This window comes from Gobio gobio (assembly GCF_949357685.1).
Source record: "Gobio gobio genome assembly, chromosome: 19".
Classification (NCBI taxonomy): Eukaryota; Metazoa; Chordata; class Actinopteri; order Cypriniformes; family Gobionidae; genus Gobio; species Gobio gobio.
In genome coordinates, this window is record NC_137112.1 from 3,959,770 (window position 1) to 3,978,376 (window position 18,607).

General features: G+C 36.0%; 1 protein-coding gene across 1 annotated transcript in view; it reads right to left on the bottom strand.

The window, feature by feature from the left end:
* tmem63bb (transmembrane protein 63Bb) overlaps positions 1–18,607 on the bottom strand; it is a 93,137-nt gene that overhangs the window by 45,220 nt on the left and 29,310 nt on the right. The window contains exons 2-4 of the mRNA XM_079845301.1: positions 18,270–18,482; positions 13,168–13,247; positions 4,416–4,454 (exon numbers count right to left, since the gene is read on the bottom strand). Of these exons, the coding sequence (XP_079701427.1) occupies positions 4,416–4,454; positions 13,168–13,247; positions 18,270–18,431 (281 nt within the window). The 5' untranslated portion in view covers positions 18,432–18,482. The remainder of the gene's footprint in view (positions 1–4,415; positions 4,455–13,167; positions 13,248–18,269; positions 18,483–18,607) is intronic.

Below are 18,607 nucleotides of genomic sequence, written 5' to 3' on the forward strand. Positions count from 1 at the left end.
GGATCTGTGAGCCGCATTTCCACTAACCTTCACAAAAACTGTATTATTACACTCTCTATATAAAGCTCGATACAGTCGCAAACATACAGTACATGTGTAAAGTGATATTCACTATATAGAGCAAATCTCAAATGCCTGATTATTATATTATCGCAGCTTTAATTTAATATGCTAAATGCGCCTATAAGGCAGGGCCGGAACCACCAGAGGCATTGAGGGGGACAATAATCGGAAATGGCCAAATTGCCCCCCCCCCCCAATATTTGATATTTAATATATGAATATTCAATATTTGATATTTCTTAATGCAGCTCTTCATTACGCATCGCTGTGTTTGTTGTTAAGATGGCAGACAAACCTTAGGCTGGTCTAACAGCGCTCGTCAATGTCAAAATAATGGCCAATCAGATCAAAGAAGGCGGGGCTTAATGTTCACTGAAGACGAGTGTGAATTCCAACGCGACGCTTTTAGTTTCTACAGTGAAAGAGTGTGTGCGTGATAAGATATAAGTATTTGACAACTGTTTTATGATTTATACGTTCAAGCGACCCACAGTAACAAACTTTCTCATGTAATTTCGCCATTTTGAATTGAAATATGCAATCATTTCAAGGACGTCATTTATAACAATGTGACGAGGCAAGAAACGTTTCTTAACACTAACCAGAGTGAATGTGTGCATATTTAATGTATAAAATATTATTTATAGGGCTGTCAAATAATCAAAATAAATCCAAAATAAAAGTTTGTGTTTACATAATATATGTGTGTGTACTCTGTTAATTATTATTTATATATAAATACACACACAAGCATGTATATATTTAAGAAAAAATATTTTTATATATAAAACATTTATATTTATATATATTATAGATTATATAAATGTATATACATGCAAATATTTCTTAAATATATACATGAATGTGTGTGTATTTATATATAAATAATAATTAACAGAGTACACACACATTATGTAAACACAAACTTTTATTTTGGATGCGATTAATCGCGATTAATCTTTTGACAGCCCAAATTATTTACAAAGAGTTTAAATGGATGAATTCACAACTATATAAGCTATAATTAGGTCTCAAACTTCTTTTACTGCTCGAATTTCTCCTTTATTCCCTTAAATCCATTTGAATCCTTTAAATATGTCATTTCTTAAATAAAAAAAGAAAACTTTGGTCCCTCCAATGTTCAAGACATGGTTCCGGTCCTGCTATAAGGTATGAAGATATTATGATATTATCAACACATGATGTCCTGTAAACCATGTGCATTGTGAAAAGCTCTATATGAGTAAATCTGACTTGATATGTAACCGAGATCACTTTAAAAACAGCGTTACGGTGTTTTAGCATCCAAGTCATTTATTTATGCCTCACTAACTGGCTTTGAGGACGCGATCTCTGAAGGTTTAAAGAGCCGGATCCTCTTTTTCTTTGTCTGTGTCACATGACTTTATTAACGTGGCTCCTCTGCTGTGCGTCTTGATGACTGACAGACTCATTAGAAACGAGGGATGTGGGCATCTTCCTCTCTCAAACATGTCCGTCTCGAATGAAGTGATAAGAGCAGGGGTTCAAAAGGGAACCGGGCCAGAATTAAACATTTAAAAATGAATTGAGTGTTTCCTGACCTCAGCATTGAGTAACAGGGTTTTCTGTAATACACTGGACTGAGTCCAACATCTATTTCTACACTTCATCATGAGCCGTCAATCAAATCAATCAATAAGACAGCAGTGTTTGAGCGGCTAAAACTCCGCTGACGCCACAGACTGAGGCCATATACAGCTCGGGATTCTTACTGAATATAGAAAGGAATAGTGGGAATTGGGCACATTTTTTTCACCCAAAAAATTCTAATTCTGTTCAAATTTACATTTTTATTCACTCTTATGTTATTCCAAACCAAACCCATATGACCATTTTTTCTTCTGTGGTGCGCAAGTTTGGCAGAAAGTTCATGCACATTTCCTTTTTTTTTTTTTTTGGATATGTGCATGAACTTTCTTTAGATGCTAAGATTATATATATATATATATATATATCATTTAAAAGGGGCAACTTAAAATATATTTTTAAAAAATTATTGGAAGTTGGATGACAAGTAGTCACCCATAAAATAATAACATAAAATAAGTAAAATAAAATAATAATAATAATTTAAAGCTGCAACTTAAACATTTTTATTTTTATTTTTATTAATCAGTTGTTTTTTTATTAATCAGTTGTTTGATGACCAGTAGTCACCCATTGTGGTAAAAAAAACAAAAAACAAGTAAAGTAATAGCAATTTTTTTTTAATAATAATAAAATAAATAAATGAAAATATAAAATCATTTAAAGATGCAACTTTGAATGACAAGTAGTCACCCATTAAAAATAAATAAATATTACAAAAATTACAAAAACATTTAAAATTAAAAATCATTTAAAAGCTGCAACTTAATATGTTTTTTTTTTTTATCAATCGGTTGTTTGATGACCAGTAGTCACCCATTGTGGTAAAAAAAAAAAAAAAAAAAAAGTAATAATAAAATAAAATTATTTTTTATTTTATTTTAAGATGAAGATAAAGATAAAGAATAAAAAAAATATCAGTTGTTTGATGACAAGTAGACCCATAAAAAAATAAAATAAATATATACAATTAAATTAAAAATTAATATATTTTTTTTAAATCATTTAAAAGTTGCAACTTAAAATTATTAATTGGTAGTTGGATGGCAAGAAGTCAGCCATTGTGCTAAAGTAAAGTAAAAGTAAAATAAAACTAAAAATGATAAAATAATAAAAGTCAAATAAATTCCTTTAAAGCTGCAACTTAAAAAATAATAAAAAAAAGATCAGTTGTTTGATGACCAATAGTCACCCATTGTGATAAAAAAATTAAATAACATAAAAAACTTAGGTAATAGTGAAATAAAATAAAACAAATAATACAATAAAATAAGTAAATTAAAATATAAAAAAGATTTAAAGCTGCAACTTAAAATAAAAATATTTATATTATTAATCGGTTGTTGGATGACAAGTAGTGTCACCCATAAAAAAAATAATAATAGTAAAAAAAAAAAAAAAGTTAAAAAATAATTTAAAAAATTATAAAAAAATAAAAAAATAATTTAAAACCTGCAACTAAAAAAAATAAAGTTAATTAATTGGTAGTTGGATGAAAAGTAGTCCCCCATTGTGATAGAATAAAATAAAATAAATAGAATAAAATAAAATAAATCATTTAAAGCCGCAACTTAAATTAAATCAGTTGTTACTCATAAATAATAATAAAATAAATATATAAAAGTATTTTATAAAATAAAATAAAAAATAATTATTAAATCGGCTGTTGGATGACAAGTAGTCGCCCATAAAATAATAACATAAAATAAGTAAAATAAAATAATTTAAAGCTGCAATTTAATTTTTTTTTTTTTTTAATCAGTTGTTTGATGACCAGTAGTCACCCATTGTAATAAAAAATAACAAAATAAAAAAGTAAAGTAATAGTAAAATAATAAATATATTATATCAATAAATCATATAATAAATCAGTTGTTACTCATAAATAATCATAAAATAAATAAATAAAAGTATTTTATAAAATAAAAAATAATTATTAAATCGGCTGTTGGATGACAAGTAGTCACCCATAAATAAAAAATAAAAAAATTAAAGCTGCAGATTAAAATAAAAAAATAAAATAAAATAATTTAAAGCGGCAACTAAATTAAAATAGATACAGTCACAACCTGATGAACCGGTGGATGGAGGACAAGTCACATGACCAGGTGTGAAATATCATGAGAGTGATTAAAGCTACAGCACCGTGTGTGAGGAGCGCACATCCACTTCTGGAGGAAAGCTCTACATGAGAACATACACTCGACTGGCCACATTCACAAGGGCGGGAAGACTCACAATACTGAGGGGTCTTGTTTGGATCCGCTCTTTGGGGTCACAACGGGTCAGAGAGACCGATAGAGCTCTATTACCTGCGTACGGGCTCATAGTTATTCCGTTCCTTTCTCGTACTGTAGTCACACAACAGACGTCACAAAGAGAGACACGAAGGACAGGCGGTTATTGACACTCATGTGTTAGAGGCCTTAGGACAGCAAATTCACATGAGTGAGTCAAACACCACACACAAACACACACACACACACACACACACACCAGAGGAGAATTAGTATGTGGTGTGCAATCAGAGAAAACACTCAGGACAGCAAACACACACACACACACACACACACACACACATCTCCATGTGTGACCCGTGGACTGTTAGAAAAGGTCAAAAGGTAAGGAACCTCCATCATTATAAACCATGACACACACACACACACACACTAAGTGAGCAGTTAGTTGACCAGTGAGCAGAATAAAGCAATAACGGCACATACTACTCCCGCTCCTCCAGACCGCTGAATCTTCTCTTCTGTCTTGGGAAGGAAAGAAAACAGAAGGAGGAAAAACATGAGCTTGAATGGACTGGATCTCTGCAGATGTGTAACTGTGGAGACAGATGTTAGAGGAGATGCATGTCAGCATCTCTCAATGGGCTGTAAACATGATGTGCAATTCAAATACGTTCTTCTAAAGAAATAAAATAACACTCAAATTTAAATAAAATTAAATAATATAAATATTAAATAAAATATAATAATAATAAAAGGTGCTAGTGCAGTAAAATGCCTAAATTTTGTTTTGGCCCAACCCAGTTTGCACAGAAGAAAGGGTAGCCTACTATACACATTTTTCTGTCATCTTTCCGATATTAAAAAAAATTTAATTAAATAAATAAAAAATTAAATATATATATTATATATTTTTTTACATAATTAAAAAAGTTTAAATAAATAAATAAATAAATAAATAAATAAATAAATAAATAAATAAATAAATAAATAAATAAATAAATAAATTAATTAATTAATTAATTAAATTAATTAAAGCTGCAAAAATTGGTTTTTGATGACAAGCCGTCATCCATTGTGATAAAAAAAAAAATCAAGTAATGAAATTAAATAGTTTTTTTCTTTTACTCATTTTATTTGAAGATGCAACTTAAAAAAATTTATAATAAAATAGTAAAAAATTAATTGGTTGCTGGATAGTCAGCCACTGCAATAAAAAAATAATAATAAAAGAAAATAAAATCATTTAAATTTTGTACTTAAAATATAAAATTTTAATAAATAAAAAACAAAGCTGCAAAAAATATAATATATATATATAAAAAATTTAATAAAAATAAATTGGTTGCATTGTAATAAAAAAATAAAAAAAATAAGTTAACATAAAAAAATCATTTTAACTTAAAATAAAAATGTATAATAAAATAAAGCTGCAAAAATGTATTGGTTGCATTGTAATAATTTAAAAAATAAATAAAATAAAAAATAAAATAATCAAATCATATCAAATAATTAAAAAGAAAAACAAAATCATTTTAGGCTGCAACTTACAATAAAGAATTATAATAAAATAAAATAATAAAATAAAATAATTTAAAGCTGTGACTTAAAATGAATAATTAATCAGTTGTTGGATGAAATAGATAAATAAAAATAAAAGAATATAAGTAGTAAAATAAAATATATTTTATTTTATAATTTTTATTTTATTTTAAGTTGCAGCTTTAAATTATTTTCTTTTCTTTTTCTTTATTTATCTATCACAATGGGTGAATACTTGTCATCCAACAACTGATTAATTCTTTTTTAATCACATTTTAAGTCACAGCTTTAAATAATTTTATTTTATTATAATTTTTTATTTTAAGTTGCATCTTAAAATTATTTTATTTTCTTTTTACTTATTTTCTTTTTTTTTTTTATCACAATGCAACCAATTAAATTAAAAAAATTTTTTTTTAAGTTGCAGCTTTAAATTATTTTAAAGCTGTGACTTAAAATAAAATAATTTTTAAATTGTTGGATGACAAGTAGTCACATTGTGATAAAATAATAGAAACACGGTAGAAATCTGCACATGCTCCTGGTTTCTGTGATCTTTCGGATATGAATTAAATGTCCACAACTGGCTCCATTACACCACATCAACAGCTGCGCTTCCACTTAAGCACTCAAGAGTTTACAAGCAGATCTGTTCCCGTGAACCGTAGAGTCACGAGAGCGCAAACTGGAGCCGCGTGTTTAATGTCCAGTCCACATGGGAAAGTCAGAATCAGCAATCGGACGCTGTAATTACAGACGCAGGTCCACAAACACTTCATCTAAAACAATATGCAAAAATCACTGTGGCTTTTAAATCGCCTTTGGCCATAAATGATGCAAATGAGCGATTGAGTGAGAGGATGGACGATTGTACGCTGTGAAAGAGTAAGAACATGCGAAATGCCTACTCAAGTCTAAAAGGAAACTCATTAATGCTAGATTTCCTCTGTCCACTCGACTACAGGAAGAAGTAAAGCATCATGGGAGCACAATCAAAGAGACTTAACAAGAAAACAATCATCACTACAACAGCCTTCAAACCCGAAATATTTGTGAATGGTACTGGTTAGTGAACACCAGATTAAACTGCACAACTTACAAAGCTCAGTTTTGAAAATAAATATATATGGAGGCACTTATGTAACCAAGTTAAAATAAGACAATGCCAGTGGCTGAGTCTATTTCCAGAGACATTAATAAGCAGCAAATAATACATGATCGATTCACGGGAATATTTCTGGCTCCATTCAGCACCAGCGAGGGAAGAAAGAAAAGCGGAAAGAGGGAAGAGCAGAGTGAAAATAGAAACACAGCAATGATGTGCACTGACAGAAACACAGCAAAACTGCTCGGCGACAATGACACACACAGATGGTGTGTGTGTGTGTGTGTGTGTGTGTGTGTGTGTGAGCAGCCTTGTATTCACATCCTACCCCTGCCAAGGAAATGTGCATTTAGTTGCACCTGTGTATTCAAGCTGTGAGGAGTACAGATGGAGGAAGACCGTCTCTGAGAGGCAGAACCTGGATAATACGCCACCAAAACTACTAGCAGCATCAAGACACTCCAGAAAGAACATCACTCAGGGGAGTTTTGTTCATTAAAGGGATAGTTCATCCAAAAAAAGTCACTTGAAAGAATGTTTGTACCCAAGCAGATCTCGGTAGACATTGACTACCATAGTGGGGGAAATATACAACGGCTGCCGAGATCTGCTTGGGTACAAAAATGGTTTTCAAATATCTTCCTTTGTGTTGAGCAGAAGAAATAAATTCATACCGGTTTGGAACAACTTGAGGGTGAGTAAATGATGACAGAAATTTCATTTTTGGGTGAACTGCCCCTTTAATTCACTCTGCACTCACAAGTCAATTAAATGTTATTGACTATTTCTACTAATGAGCGTAACGTCCGAACGCAATGATCAAACTTAATGAAGCTTGGTACATATGAACATCAGGACCATTTGAGGACACGCACCAAATTTCATCCAATTCTGTCCAAGGGAGGAAATCCTGATGAATCTTCAACTTTGATCAAGAAGTCCAATTCTTCTGTTTTCCGAACTGTTTTCTACTTTTGCCAACTGATGAAGGCTAAAGTTGGCTAGAATTAAAGATTGTTTTTTGTAATACAGTGTTTGTCATTAATTTGGCTAAGGCTGGCCACACACTTGAAGATTTTAAGCCAGATTTTGGGCCTGATTTGCAACCCCCAATGATCTGCGGAGCGTGGCTCGATTCGAGACTTCTCAAACTTTTTGTCCAAAAATTAGAGCCCGACCGATATGGGTTTTAGGGGGCCAATACCAATTTTAGGGAGTAAAAAAAGTCTGATATTGATATGTCGGCCGATATTCTTTATGTGTATATTATAGTACAGTACCAGTCAAAAGTCTGGAGACACTTTCCCACAAACTTTTGACTGGTACTGTATATATAATAGAGTATATACATAATATACATACATTTTGTACATAAGCCTGAAAATAAGTTTTTTTTTCATTTGTTTTATGTTGGTCTAAACTAGATTTTCAGGTACAGAAAGAGTAATCAAATGTCACTTAATCTTCACTGTAAAATATAGATGAACCCTTATTAAAGTGATTCAGTCAAGAGCTGTGAGTGTTTATTTTGTCTTTTGTCATCTCGTCTTTCATGAGAAAACTCTTCCCTGCCATTGAGGAGATCTGTCCGTGTTTTCACTGTTATACGGTAGGGGGCGCTGTTACACATCTCCTGAACGAGAACAGAATCTGATCAAAACACAGGTGAAGAAGAAGCAGAAACGAGTGATCGCTTATAAGCAGATGCGTATGAAACTCACGTATATCCAAAACGGTCACTTTTCAGGAAGTGAAAAAAACACCGTATTTCAAAAGCAGTTGAATGTAGCGTTGTCATACTTGGTACGGCATCTTTACATGTAACCATATTCATGCCAGTGTAATCCACATTTGACCAAAATTGAGTTTAAATGGACATACGTGCATATTTTACAGTAACGGTGGTCGATACGCGTTCTTCCGATCATTAATTAGAATGGCCAAGTCGCGTTTCATTTTGACAGAGGAATACGCTCAGTTTATTAAATAGCCTACGTCATAGTTTATTAAATACGCTTGGTTTATTTAATATTAATTATACATTTATTAAATGTCTCTTGCAAACTATGAAGGGACAATGAATCAATACACTGACATGGTAATGCTTAGGGTTGGGTATCGTTTGGGTTTTTTTCGATTCCGGTGCCAAACCGATACTTTTAAAACGGTTCCGGTGCCGAAACGGTGCCTGAACCGATACTATTTTTTTTTTAAAGGCCACAAAACGAGGTGGATGACATTAAATGGCTTTTTATTTTTTTATTTAAATTGAACCATTTATTAAAAGTTTAATGTATACTTAAATGTATGAATATAAATAAATACAAAACACAATCTACTTATTTACAAATTATAATTGACTTATTTACAAATTCACAGTAAAACCTAAGCCACCTAACCCAACTACAACAAGCCTAATATAACTCTTAATTACAATAATAACAGCAGTTAGCCTAGTCTGTATTCTCGGTCTGCTACTAACCAGCTTTGAGCTTCAGCTTTATTTTGAAATATGATCATATTCTCTGGCTAAATATTTTAGAACGCATCGCCTTAATGTTTCCATGGTGACGCGTCATGTTTCTCACATGACACACAGCAGCTGCAATAGCGCTGACAGCTCAGCTGTATCGGGTTTATTTCATTTTTGATTTTTATTCAAAATATTCACAAACTTCTTAACTGTGTCACGAACTATCTGATGTTCAAATGTGTGAGTGAATGTGTGTTAGTTGATCTATAAAGCGCAATGGGCGGCGCCATGTTAGTTTGCGCCTCAGAATCGGATCTGTCGGATTTACAACACTTGAGAGCATTCTCGTCTTACAAAATACATGAAAGTAAGTGACCAGTGACCTGGAGGAAGAATAGCGTAAACGATATAGCTACTATATAATGTGCATGTATCTGATGTGAATAAAACACGTAACGTTAGTCAAATTATAACCGCCTGAAAGGATTGTCATTGCCGCTTTCATAGACATCAGTGTGTGTTTTTTGCTAGTAGCCTACTTATGAGCATTTAAATGTCTGAAACCTGGAATAAACATGATGTGGTTGAAAACACTGAATAGTTGTCATGAGTTGTGATGTGACCAGCGCTGAGTGTCTGTCTCTGGCTCGGTGCAGCCAAAGCACGCGAAAGCACGTTTGAATTTTGCCACCGAAATGAGGAACCGAAATCTGCGTTCTGATTCGGTCCGGTACATACCGGTTATATAAGTACCGGTGCCATATTGGAACCGGATTTCGGTACCCAACCCTAGTAATGCTAGACAGATACTTTGTTTGTACAGTCCTACCGTAAATTTTGTCACTCCTAGACATACGTCTGGCGTCAGGGGGGAAACGTTTACCTTGATGAAGGAAAGTCATTGTCTCACCAGGCTATGTTTCACGAGACCGGCGAGATGCTTCCACAGGGCGGGAGATACGCGGCATGATTGACAGCTTTGACACCAAATGGATATACGTGAAAATCAGATGACATGATTTCACAACTTTTCATTGGCCATTTAGATATGTGAAGCATACTGTATACAGAAATGAGCCTGGACATTCAATCTGTCGAAAAATCTCAAAATCGGCATACGTGGTTTTCATCGGACAGCGACGATATGTTAAATAACGCGATCATCAACATTAAACAGCATCTAAATCAAAACTGCCTAATGTTACTGAATGAAACGTCGACCCAGGACGAGGTGTAGAACTGTGAAGCTTTGGGGTGTTGATGTTGATATTCTGTGGGCCATGAAACGCTGGCGGTGACTGGCAAATTTCATGTTTACGTTCACTTAAGACATAACCGACTAGGTTTACGATGATACTCGACAAGATCGGCATTTTGACATAATTTGTCGGAGCCCACACAATCCCAAAACGTAAATATCGATCAGGCTGCCTCTGACGTGATACCCGCGATAGCCAATGAGATTGAGCAAGCGTCACCAACCAGACATTATGCGCTTCTATAGCTGAAACTCAGCCTCAAACATGCCATGAAAGTGGAGTATTGAGAAAGAAGATCACCCCTCACATTCTTTTTTTCTCCTTTGTTTTTCTTCCCGTAAAACATAACTCACATCAGAAGCACCAGCAGACGACATCGATCGCCCTCCATCTGTTTTTCTCCTCATGTCACGTTTGATCTTGTGAGGACGAATCTCTAGTGTGTGCAGTAGGAGGTTTATAATGCTAAAAAACAGTCGAAACTGGCCTTATGTCGGTGGTTTCCCACCGTTTTAAAATCGATTAAGATGTGAAAATCATCTAGTGTGTACCAGGCCTGAATTAGAAAGAGCAATGGGCTCGGGTTCATACCTCAAACAGGGTTTTTCCTACATTGAAAAGTTTTTGGCGGCCGCCAAAACAATTTTTTGTCCCGCCAAAGCCTTATTTGATCAGTTATTGTGATTTATGAGTGATGTAGAACAGATGAGTGCTGCACTTGAGTTAACTGAGTGACAGAGAGAACGATCAGTGAGCTCCTACCCCGCTCGCACGCTCTCCGTCTTCAAAATAAGCATTCTTAAGGCCTGTTCACACCGGGACGATTTTCGCACGCGTTTATCGCCGACGTTTAACGCCTCGGGACTAAACAATGGGCGCCAATGTGAGTGTTCACACCGACGCGTAAAACGCCAGGCGTAAAAGCGTCATTTTTAAAAAAACGCCTCGGGTTCGTTTTTTTATTTTGACGCGGCGCGTAAAAAACTGTCCGACCAATGAGATCGGCGCTTTTGTTCACGTGCCTGGAGCTGCTGAAGTGACCGTAAAACACGACTTGGTGGCGCTCAAGCACAAAACGCTCTTGCCGAGCACACATTGATACGACGAAGAAGTAGTAAGTAGACAAAGAAGAAGATGAACTGCTAATGCTGCTTGCCAGTTAGCAAAAAGTGTGTGAATGGTTTTGTCCATATACATAATATATCTGTGGTTTTGGCAAGCACGTAAATACTGTCTCTCTTCTCCGTCTGTGTGACAAGCGAGTGTCAGAGGCTTAAAGTGCCGCAGCACCATCTTGTGTACCGGGAGCGCATCTACTGAATGTGCACGTTCACTCTGCGCAGCGCCAGTGAAAATCGCTTGGGTGTGAACACTCAAGACGCGCCGGAAAACGGCACGAAAAACGCTGGCGATAAGCGCGCGCGATATTCGTCCCGGTGTGTACAGGCCTTTAGCTTTCTAATGTTTCACAGATTACGTTAATCAAAATCAAAAGGTCGGAAGACCGAATCCATGTTGCATGTGGCGCTATCAGACGTCTTCCTTTAATTACCGCTGGGTGTGAAATGCGCTCAAAAAACATTGACTGATTCTCTGACCAGCTGCATAAAGCATACTTTAAATAAACAGGAAACAAATCCTATCCGGTTATGAAGTGTTTTCTGTGTGTTGACAAATCTTTCGCGATGTTCTAAAGACGGGATTCACACACAACGCGTCTGCTAATGTCCGATTCGCCACCTAATGACTCCTTTGAACCGAATCATTTTAACGACTGGTTAGAACTGATCTGTCCAACACTGAACTCACGAATCAGTTTAATCATTTACTCAGAACAACACCTGAAATGAGAACACAAGTGTGCTTACCCACTTTAGCAAGAGTGGATAGTAAGAATTATTTTTAATTATCAACAGTCTTTCAGCTTATTTATGTGGACAATGTGTAGTAAAATAAATAGCCTAAAATCATTTAGTTTAGACTGGAGTGAGGTGAACCCAGAACAAATGTGTTGTTAGCTAGCTGATTGTATATGGCAGAAAATTAGGCTATTTGTTCATTTTTTTAATACTATTTTTTAATATTGATATGATTACCAAAACAATTATCAGTAAATAGTGTAAAAATGAGGAACAAAAACAAACATCAAGGTATAAAAATAAGATAAGCAAAAGTTACAAACTTTCTTTGAATTTATTTCAAATTTATTGTCAGTATTGCGCTTGCAGATCAAGTGGGTAGGTTTTTTTTTTTTTTTACCGTGTGTGTGTGTGTGTGTGTATGGATGACCATGTCTGTCAGCCACCACCGTAGACCATTTTTGACCCAGGAAAAACCCTGCTCAAAACCAAAAAAACCCATCCCATGACTTTTTTCCCATCAGTAACCTGAGGTGGTCTTCTCTGCGGACTCAAATGTGCACCTAAGACCTGTGGTTAACAGAAAGTGAGGGATTGTACTCAAACACTGTGTTCTCGCCCATAATTGGCCACTTCTGCCGATACTCAGAGAGGACGTTATTATTTGGATGAGATCATGTCCATTGCTGGTCATCTCAGTTGATAGCCTGGATCAGGGATTCTGAAATGGGCAGAACCCTATCATTTCCCGGGATTCAGATGATGCAAGGATGAAATGCTCTCTTTTTTTTACCCTTGGTTTCTTTTTCTTGCACTTTTACAAGAAATACACATGCATACGTGTTCTTTTACACCAAACACACACAGAGAATATACAGAAGAATTCATATGAGACTTGCAGTTAGTGATGGTCTGAGGGCAATCCATCTGAAAAATCTTTCAATTTGACATCCAAATGACAGCCATCAATCAGACAGGTTTGACAGCGACATGTCCTTACCTGTCAGCATCAGTCACCAGGGCCAGGCGGCCGTAATCCCACGCCACTTTCCGCAAGATGGAGAAGACAAAAAGAAGAACCTGAGAAGCAGAGATGACCAGAAAAACTATGAGTAAGAGAGCTAATGCACAAATATTCTGATTAAACTTAAAAAAAAAGCATATTTTGAAATTAATCAATATAGAGACGTGAAATTTTCAATACTGTAACAGGGCTCGACGTTAAGCCTTTTATGTGCTTGTCTTTCTGAAAAGTAAATTCACTTGTCCGAAGTAAAAAAAATAGGATTTTTTGTGTGTGTTGTAAATATAATTTATTCTAAAGAAATACTCTCATTAGTGTTCAGTCAGCTTTGACATATTCAAATCTGCATATTTATGATATTTTGACATTTATAAAGGGCATTTTTCCCTAATCGTTTTAAATATATGCTTCATCTTTCATTTTAAATTTCTATATTTGATCAATATATTAAATTAGAAAAAAAAAATATATATAGGGCTTTTCCCAATCAAATGAAATCATTTACATTGTTTTAAATATTTTTGAATTTACACATAAGAAATGTTGGAAAGAATGACGCTATTAAAACACAAAACTAAACCACCAGTAGGTGGCGCAGTGACCGTCTTAATGAGTGAGTCATTGATTCAAACGATTCGTTCACACGGCTGATTCGTTCAGGAATGAGGCAGTTGTTTATGATTGAGTCATTGATTCAAACGATTCGTTCAAATGGCTGATTCGTTCAGGAATGAGGCAGTTGTTTATGAGTGAGTCGTTGATTCAAACGATTTGTTCAATCGGCTGATTCTTTCAGGAATGAGGCAGTTGTTTATGATTGAGTCATTGATTCAAACTATTTGTTCAATCGGCTGATTCTTTCAGGAATGAGGCAGTTGTTTATGATTGAGTCATTGATTCAAACGATTCGTTCAATCGGCTGATTCTTTCAGGAATGGAGTGAGTCGTTGATTCAAACGATTCGTTCAATCGGCTGCTTCTTTCAGGAATGGAGTGAGTCGTTGATTCAAACAATTCGTTCAATCGGCTGATTCGATCAGCAATGAGGCAGTTGTTTATGAGTGAGTCATTGGTTGAATCTGAAATCGCCCCCTATACCATTAAATAGGGCATTATTTGAAAGGGACGGCCATTTTGTAGTGGTGTCCGAAACCATAGTGGACGTTATCGAGTGCACTCATTCAATCCCACAATGCACCGCAATAACGAGTGTACAGTCGATGAACACACAACAGCTGTCCGACTTCACACACTTGTTTTCATTCACTCCTTCAAGTGAACTGCATTAGTGGACTAAAGTAGGGAATAGTGAATGAGGGTTTAGGGGGCGATTTTGGATTCAGCCATTGAGTCATTGATTCAAGCGATTCGTTCAAACAGCTGATTCGTTCAGGAATGAGGCAGTTTCTGAGTGAGTCATTGATTCAAACGATTTGTTCAAACGGCTGATTCGTTCAGGAATGAGGCAGTTGTTTATGATTGAGTCATTGATTCAAACGATTTGTTCAAACGGCTGATTCGTTCAGGAATGAGGCAGTTGTTTATGATTGAGTCATTGATTCAAGCGATTTGTTCAAACGGCTGATTCGTTCAGGAATGAGGCAGTTGTTTATGATTGAGTCATTGATTCAAACGATTTGTTCAAACGGCTGATTCGTTCAGGAATGAGGCAGTTGTTTATGAGTGAGTCATTGAGTCAAACGATTCGTTCAAACGGCTGATTTGTTCAGGAATGGAGCAGTTGTTAATGAGTGAGTCATTGAATCTTTGACTCGACCGATTCGTTCAAACGGCTGAATCATTCAGTAATGAAACACGGTTGAGTGTTGCTGTGAGAAGCGCTGTGATATTTGCTTGGATCTATTTTCGCTGCTGAACAAAAACAGTCAATATTGCGTCTAAAATACAAGTGACTTAAAATGAATTACTTGTTTATGGAGCGGTCATATGAAATCAGGGTCACATTTTCAGTCTTGATGGTATACTGCACTCTTGGTCGTGTGATGTTGCTTAACTGTATTGTATGTTATAAATATAAAAACTCTCACTGTCCTCATGAGGCTGCACGAGCCTCAACAGCGCCACCTTGTTACCGTCAGTACATTATATATTATATTATTATCCACTATCAATCGCCACTTACACTAAATGAATGAACGTTTTGGTGATTCCCTAGTTATTTTTTGTTATTGACGTTATAATCAGGATACTTGTCCAGTTCGGTAAGTAAAATTATCTTTCACTTGCCCCTTTAAAAAAAACACTAGTCCCGGACAAGCGTTAATGTCGAGCCCTGCAGTAGCACAAAACTGAAGAAAAGATAAATGCAGTTGAGGATAAAATTTGCTTCTGACGCAGTTTTAGAGCTTTCAATCTTGTTTGCATTGGCCTGGGAAGAGAAGCAGAACTTCAGCTTGACGTTTACACTGATGTGTAGCTCGCAGCTCAAGTCATCAGCAGAAATGCAGGTCAAGAGGGCAGCCATGGTGCTGAGAGTCAAACTGGCGGAGTTGGTAGGTTAAACAACTGGTTTTGTACATGTAAATGTACTGTTGTACATCTAAAATGTAGGCTCACTTGATTTTTCCCATCTGAAGAGATCATGAGAATATAACTCTGACCTGACAACCAGAAAACTGGGTCTATCCATTGGTGGCAAGTTTGACTACTGAAATTTTGGTATAATGACAACTCTATTTCACTATTTTAAAAATAGGCTTTATTTTCTAAAGGTAAATTGGGAATAGGGGTTGCAGGACTAGTCGGTTACTTATCAAAACAATCCCAGAGTTACTTGACCACTTGGGATTTATTTTACCATTTAAAAAAAGACTTGTTGTTATAGTTTCTGTCAAGTGTTTATTAATTGCCAGCCCAATGAATTACGTCTCTTACATGTACAGGATTTTTCTCCACATAATGGACTTCAATGGGAACCAACGGTTGAAGGTCCAAATCAATGCAGTTTCAGAGGAAGGGCTTCAGAGGCTCTGACTGATCCCAGACCAGGAATAGAGTCTGATCCAGACAAACCATCCGACACATTTTCAAGAAAAATAGACATTTATATACTTTTTAACCTACGTCTACGTGACCTTTCCGATGCAATCCGTGGCAAACAGTCGATCTTCGCCATTTGCAGTGCATTAAGGTGCGTTCACACCGGACGCGAATGACGCGATTCGCGCGAGTGATTTACATGTTAAGTCAACGCAAAGACTCGAATAGACATTCTACAGTGCAATTTGCGCGAATGACATGGTGCAAATTGAGCGTTTGACACGTGATTCGCGCAAATGGTGCAAACCGCCCGAGTTGAAAAATCTGAACTTTGGCGGATATTCGCGCCGCGTTAACCAATCAGGAGCTTGCTCTAGTAGTGACAACAATGAGGAGAAAATCTGTATATTAATATCTGCTTCAGACAATATGATTATCACTGTGAGAACATTAAATGACTTGAAACACAACAGTCTCTTTTTGTTTAATGCAAGTTTATGTTTGATCAATAATACAAAAGTATAAGTAAAAGGTATAATAAGCTATACATGAAATAAAGCAAACAATTCAGTCAAACATTCAAAGTCAGCGCTAGTAGGCTAAAACTGTAACGTAAAGTTATAGCCTAAAATTTAAAAAGTTATGAAACTTCTTTGCCCTCAGCCTAAACGATTTGCCAGGGAACAAATTATAGATCCATGAGAGCAAAGATCGGCCGTTACAAGACGAATTATAGCTGGAGACGCCACAGAGACATCAGAGCCAGCGGCAGAAGGACTGGCCGAGGAAAGGCTGCTCTCGCCGGGGTTAATGAGCGCCGCTGATCCACTGGAGCTCACAACTACGAAAACGGCAGATAAAATGTTCAAATAGGCACTCTTTATATAAATAAACCACAGATTTGAGCTTTAAACAACTACATTACCGCCTGAAAGTCTTAAAACTATGTTTTATCACACATTAACAGTAGATTTTAACAAAAAAGATGTGTAAACACAGCCCATGTCAGCCATTTCTCAACGAGACGAGCCGCTGGCAGAAGCCCCGCCCATGAGGCGAATTCGCGTCTGTTGTGAAGTGAATGTCACACGCGAATGAAGCAAATTCGTGTCCGGTGTGAACGCTACATTAGAGCGTTGTTTTCAAGCCGCATCCGCGCTTCATTATAGAAATGTATTGTTTTCATATTGTGGTGTATACAAACAATGTAATAGATTATGGCCAGGGACAAAACCAGCCCGCGCAGTCGCAGTTTAGGAAATACGCCATGGCCAATGAGTGATGTGGATGTTGTCATGTGACTGCATTTTGGTTAGTTTCAACTGGTTCAGACCAAAGCAATCAGTGTGGTGTGAAATGGAACCAAAAAAGCTGAAAAATGCTACAATGTATAATTGTTTGCCCTTGGTTCGGACCAAATTAACCGAACTAGAGGTGTGAAAGCACCCTTTAAAGGGATAGTTCACCCAAAAATGAAAATTAGCCCATAATTTACTCACCCCCAAGTCATCCGAGGTGTGTATGATATTCTTCTTTCAGACGAATAAAATCGGAGTTATATTACAAAAGTCCAGGCTAATCCAAACATTAGAATTGGATTCATAGTTGCTCTGTTTTTGAAGTCCATAAAAAGTGCATCTGTCCATCATATAACTGCTCCACGCGGCTCTGAGGTGTTAATAAAGGCCTTCTGAAGCAAATCGATGCGTTTGAGTAAGAAAAATATCCATATTTAAAACTTTATCAAGTAAACTTTCGGCCGACCGCCTTCCATGGAAAAGTGTTGAATGTTGAAAGTGAAACTGAAGATGCGTTCGTGACGTCATGACGAGCGGATCTGGTCGCGTTAGTCTTTCCATCCGCAGGGGAACTTTCAACAATCTTTCCATAAATTGAACAGGGAAGGCGGTCGGCCGAAAGTTTACTTGATAAAGTTTTAAATATGGATATTTTTCTTACTCAAACGCATCGATTTGCTTCAGACTACCGAGTCATATTAAAGATTCGTTCAAAATGAACGAATCGTTCATGAACGACACATCACTAACTTCAAGCATTTTTCCCCGTCAGTCACTTACCAGGAAGCACATAAAGTCCAGCGCGAGGACCGTGGGAACGCCTCCGAAGGGCAGCCCCTGCAGAACAGTGCTGCGGATCCGGGCAGAGTAGCAGTAGTCTTTGGAGGAGTTGCTGTAACAGTTGGCCTGACCCGTACAGGCCAGGTTCCCAAAAATCCCCATCGTCACGATCAGATGTTTCACTACAATCACTGCAACATCCTGAAGAAGAACCTGAGGACAAAACAACAAGAAAATCAGTTTATACTCATAACCAGTGTTGGGGGAAACGCATTACAAGTAACTTGAGTTACGTAATAATATTACTTTTTCAAGTAACTAGTAAAGTAACGCTTTAC